The sequence below is a fragment of the Tinamus guttatus genome, unplaced genomic scaffold (genome assembly GCF_059628265.1).
Source record: "Tinamus guttatus ecotype Peru unplaced genomic scaffold, ASM5962826v1 Tinamus_guttatus_pri_ptg000327l, whole genome shotgun sequence".
In the NCBI taxonomy this organism is placed as follows: Eukaryota; Metazoa; Chordata; class Aves; order Tinamiformes; family Tinamidae; genus Tinamus; species Tinamus guttatus.
This window is the reverse complement of record NW_028288861.1, coordinates 6,065,365-6,069,974: the sequence shown is the minus strand read 5'-3', so window position 1 is coordinate 6,069,974 and position 4,610 is coordinate 6,065,365. Positions and strand designations below refer to the sequence as shown.

At 50.5% G+C, this 4,610-nt stretch overlaps 1 protein-coding gene across 1 annotated transcript; it reads left to right on the top strand.

Annotated features, from left to right (window-relative positions):
* The first annotated feature begins 226 nt into the window (after positions 1-226).
* CFL2 (cofilin 2) lies at positions 227-3,138 on the top strand. Its single transcript, XM_088529205.1, has 4 exons — positions 227-308; positions 1,328-1,635; positions 1,737-1,813; positions 1,904-3,138. Exons 1-4 carry the CDS (start codon positions 306-308, stop codon positions 2,014-2,016), a joined length of 501 nt encoding a protein of 166 aa, XP_088385331.1. The 5' UTR covers positions 227-305; the 3' UTR covers positions 2,017-3,138.
* Positions 3,139-4,610: the final 1,472 nt, after the last annotated feature.

Below are 4,610 nucleotides of genomic sequence, written 5' to 3'. Positions count from 1 at the left end.
GCGGCGCGGCCACCGCCGGCTCCCGCGGCCCTGCCCCGCCGAGGGCGGTCCCGCCGCGGCGCTGCCCGTGCGGTGCCGGTGGCGGTGCCGGTGGCGGTGCCGGTGGCGGTGCCGGTGCCGGTGGCTGCGCGGCGCACGCGGTGGCGGCGCGCGCATGTGACCGTCCCTCCCCCGGCGCCGCGGCGCAGCCCCCGCCCGGCCGAGTCCCCGCCCGCCTCGCCCAGCGCAGCGCAGCGCAGCGCTCCGCTCTCCCGCGCGCAGCCGCCCGCACCGCCGGCCGCCGCCGCCGCACCCGGACCGGCACCATGGTAAGGGCGGCGCGGCGCGGGGGGCGGCGAGGCGCGGCGCGGGCGGGGAGCGCGGAGCGGGCCCGGCGCGGCGCGGCCCGGTGCGCTCAGGCCCCGCGGCCTCCGGCGGCCATTTTAGTCTAATTTTAGCCGGCTCCGGGGGAAGGGGCGGCGGGGAGCGGCCCCGGGCGGGCGCGGCCCGGGGCGCCGGGCCGGGCGGTGCCGGGCAGGGCGGGCGCCGCGCTCCCTGCGCAGCGCCCCGGGGCCGGGCGGCGGCGAGGCCGCGGCGGCGCCGCATCGAGCCCCCGTGCGGCGGGGCCGGGCCGACCCTCGCCGCGAACAAAGCGCGGGGCCGGGCCGGGCCGGGCCGGGCCGGGCGAGCGGCCGGGCCGGGCGAGCGGCCGCGGCGGGACAAAGCGGCCGCTCCCCGCGCACCTGCCCCCGAGCAGGGCGGCGCCGCCCGCAGCGCGGGGCTCCGCTCGCTTTCTGCTGCCGCTGCTCTGGCGCCTGCCCGCGCCGCGTTTTGTCCCCGCGTCCCCCCGGGTGGCGGCGGCGGTGCAGCCGGGTGGCGGCGGCGCGGGCCGGGCGGGCGGCGGCGGGGCTGACACAGCGCGGAGGGCATCTCCGCCGCCGCGGCCAGCACCGCCCGGCAGAAGCGGAGCCCCGAGAGCCGCTTGTGCCGCCGCGACCGCAGCCGCGAGCCGCGCCGCCCCCGCGGCGCCCAGCCCTCGCTCCGGGGCTCTCCCCGGATAAGCCCCGTCCGCGGCCGGGTAACGGAGAGGCGCTCGAGCGGTGCCGTCGCGTGCCCGGGGGTACCAACCGCCATCCGGAATCGCAGCCACGGTGCCGAGGCCTGAAACGAGGGAGGGAGGGATGAACTTTGCGCAGCCCCGCGCAATTCACTGTGCGCCCACGTTGAGCACCGTGGTGGTGTTCCTGCTGGGGCAGGAGGCTGCTCCATCCAGCACGGCGGGCTGCCTTCTTGTCTAGCGAGCGTTAATTTTTGCTGCTCAAATTACTCCTTTGATCTCATTTTACAGGCTTCTGGAGTAACAGTGCATGATGAAGTCATAAAGGTTTTTAATGACATGAAAGTAAGGAAATCCTCAACCCCAGAAGAGATTAAAAAAAGAAAGAAAGCAGTTCTCTTCTGCTTAAGCGATGACAAAAAACAAATAATTGTAGAGGAGGCGAAGCAGATATTGGTTGGTGACATTGGAGATACGGTGGAGGACCCCTATACAGCCTTCGTGAAGTTATTACCTCTGAATGATTGCCGATACGCTTTGTACGATGCCACGTATGAGACAAAGGAGTCTAAGAAAGAAGACCTGGTATTTATATTCTGGTGTGTAAAATCAAAGCTTGCCGTTAAAGATGAAATTTCTTGACTCTTCCCTTAACATTGAATGATTGAATAACTTTTCTTTTTTCTTTCGTACTTTAAAGGGCTCCTGAAAGTGCACCTTTAAAAAGCAAGATGATCTACGCAAGCTCTAAAGATGCCATTAAAAAGAAATTTACAGGTATGGGCATAAGAAGTTTTCCTCGTTAGATGTCATGCCCTCCAGACGGGGAGGTTCTCACAGATGTGTCCTTGTCCATCTGTCTTTCAGGTATTAAACACGAGTGGCAAGTAAATGGGTTGGATGATATTAAGGACCGTTCAACACTTGGAGAAAAATTGGGAGGCAACGTGGTAGTTTCACTTGAAGGAAAACCCTTATAAAAAGACAGACAAGTGCCATCTGGATCTAAGGAGCTTCCATTTCTGCAGCTCGTTCAATTGGAATAGTATTAGCCTCCCTTTCCCCTTCCCTCCTTGAACAAATAAGTCCTTTCCCTGCACCCCTGAAGGAGATGTCATTGTTAAGCAGCCTACCAGTGATTGCCATTAGACTGTTTAATCCTGGTAGTTTTATGTAGGATCCAAGGAATGCTTTCACGTCATACTCTTAGCCAAAACTGACGTTGCATGCATTCCTTGCAACATGTACAATGAATGTGATAGTTAATGTGAATAGTCTAGCAGACAGCAGAGGGTAAGCTAAGCGAATGCCTTGGAAGTGTTGGCCACTGGTCGGATGGTAGACTCTCTACAGTATTACTTACAGTTGCACTTGATTGCAGTTCCATGAGGCTCTTGTGCATTCATACACCTCACCTGCCTTGACAAGCCTATTTTTGTGACATGGCAGCACACAACACTATGCATTTAAAGCACTTTTTTTGTAATATGTTTGACTCCCCTCCCCGCCCCCCAGAGGAATGCCAATTAAGTTGCTGTAACTGTGTCATCAAATTATTGTAGTACCTCATTCCTGTTACATGCATATCTTTATAAATGAAGTAGCTGTTACGATGCCTTTTGTTTTCCATTGAATGTACACTACTGAACAGGAGTAAAGGTTATCTGTTTACCATGTGAGTCTTGAAACACTAAAGTTCTGTAAAACATCAGTCATTATGGCAATTTCTGTATTAAAAAGAGCCTTAAATGGAACGTTGTTTTTTGAGATCAAAAACTGGCCACGTTGCAATAAAACTTGTGGCTTATTACAGAACGTTGCCTTGTTTTCATTGGAAAATAATAGTTTTTAAGTATGTTTAATTTAAGCATATTTCAAATAAGTTAACTTCTGTGGAAAGTATTGTAAAGATAAACAGTCATTAATCTCATCTTAAATAATGCAAGTTTTTCATTCCTCGTCATGGTTTAGGTACTGCTTTACAATACTCTGTGTGGCTCTATTCTGATCACTGGATGAAGGACCTATTCCTAGTTTACCATTTGACTAAAGAAGCTACCACTCCTAGAGACCATTAGTTCCATGAACCATGAAACACTTGTGTCAGAAGCTTAAAAATACCGAGTAATGAACCGTGCAGTGTGTTTCGTACCTGAATGTTCTTAAAGTTCTACATGCCAGAGTCAAACCCTTAATGCAATCTTACAGCTGTCTGTCTTTTGGTAAGTCACATGATGGGCAGAGTACGAATCAGCAAATGCTTTTTGTTTCTTAAATGTTACAGTTAAGAGCGACTCGGTGCAAGAACTGTCCTAAACGAATTGTTCTACTTGTTAACTTCTGTGTAAATAGAACTGGAAAGCGTTTGCCACTACTGAGGCTTGCATTGGGGACATGTTTTGGCCGGGAGCCAAGCAATGCTCTCCTTATAGAGAATTTGATCTGCTCTGTGTGAGCAATCCTCCGTTAGCCAGAGCTATTTATGGCAAACACATGCTTTTGTATCTTGTCATCGTTATCCACAAATGGCAAAACTGGACATGATTCTGCTGGTATGCGCCGCGGAGCCCTGCGCGGCGGCCAGCGCAGCCGCCAGCAGCGCCTTTCATCATTGCCTTATTTTAAAGAGCTGGGAGAGTCAAACTGCGGAGCTTTTAAATATTGACCCTTCATTTTCAGCCCATAACCCTTTTTTTTTTTTTAAATTCCAACAAGGAAGGAGAAAAGCATCAGAATTTTTTTTTCCTTGCTTTCTCCTTCATTAACCTAGTAATGCTGTGTTTAGGCTCTCTTGTCCTGTAGAACTTTAAGACTTTTTCAGGCTTCTGGCTATCCGTAGGACTTACACACCTTATTATGTTAGCTGTTCTCTGTAGACTAAACTTTGCTAGAATTTAACTAAAAAGGCATGACGACCACTGACTTACTAAATGTGTTAATGAGTCTTGGTTTTGTTCTACAAAACTCTCCTTTCAGGTATCTTTCATTAAGGTTGAGAAGTAACTGATGGTATGCATGTTGTCTATAATAATAATAACGATAGTTCTTCCTCAAAATAGTCTCTTTTATTTCTGACTATTCACATTGTGTGCGAAGCCCAGTTTAATGTAAAGACCTCCTATGTGCTTAATGTTTGACTTGAGTTCAATACAGTATAATGTTAATCTTTTAACTAATTTTCACAAGATATACATGGTTTCCTTAGAAAAAGCCAAAACTGAAAGTGTTAAATTCTAATAAACAGTTTAAATCTCATTTTAGACAGTCAACTTTTTTTAAGCAGTATTTAGCTGCTTAACTGTGTTTAAACTTAATGTTTGTCTCTGCTGCAAGCAGTCTGGGAAAATATCTGTGACTTCTAAGTTGAGTATTAGAAGGTTACTTTTCTCTTTTAGGCTAGCTTAGATGTATATTCACTCAGTCCGAGTAGTTCTGAAATCAAAGCACAAATTATATTTATGTAAGAGTCTGAGTGTCTACTAAAACAAATTTTGGATCAAAAAGGAACATCCTGCCTTTAGTTTGTTCTTGAAATGACTGATGTGAGGTCCAATTCACATGGGTTGCTTTTAAA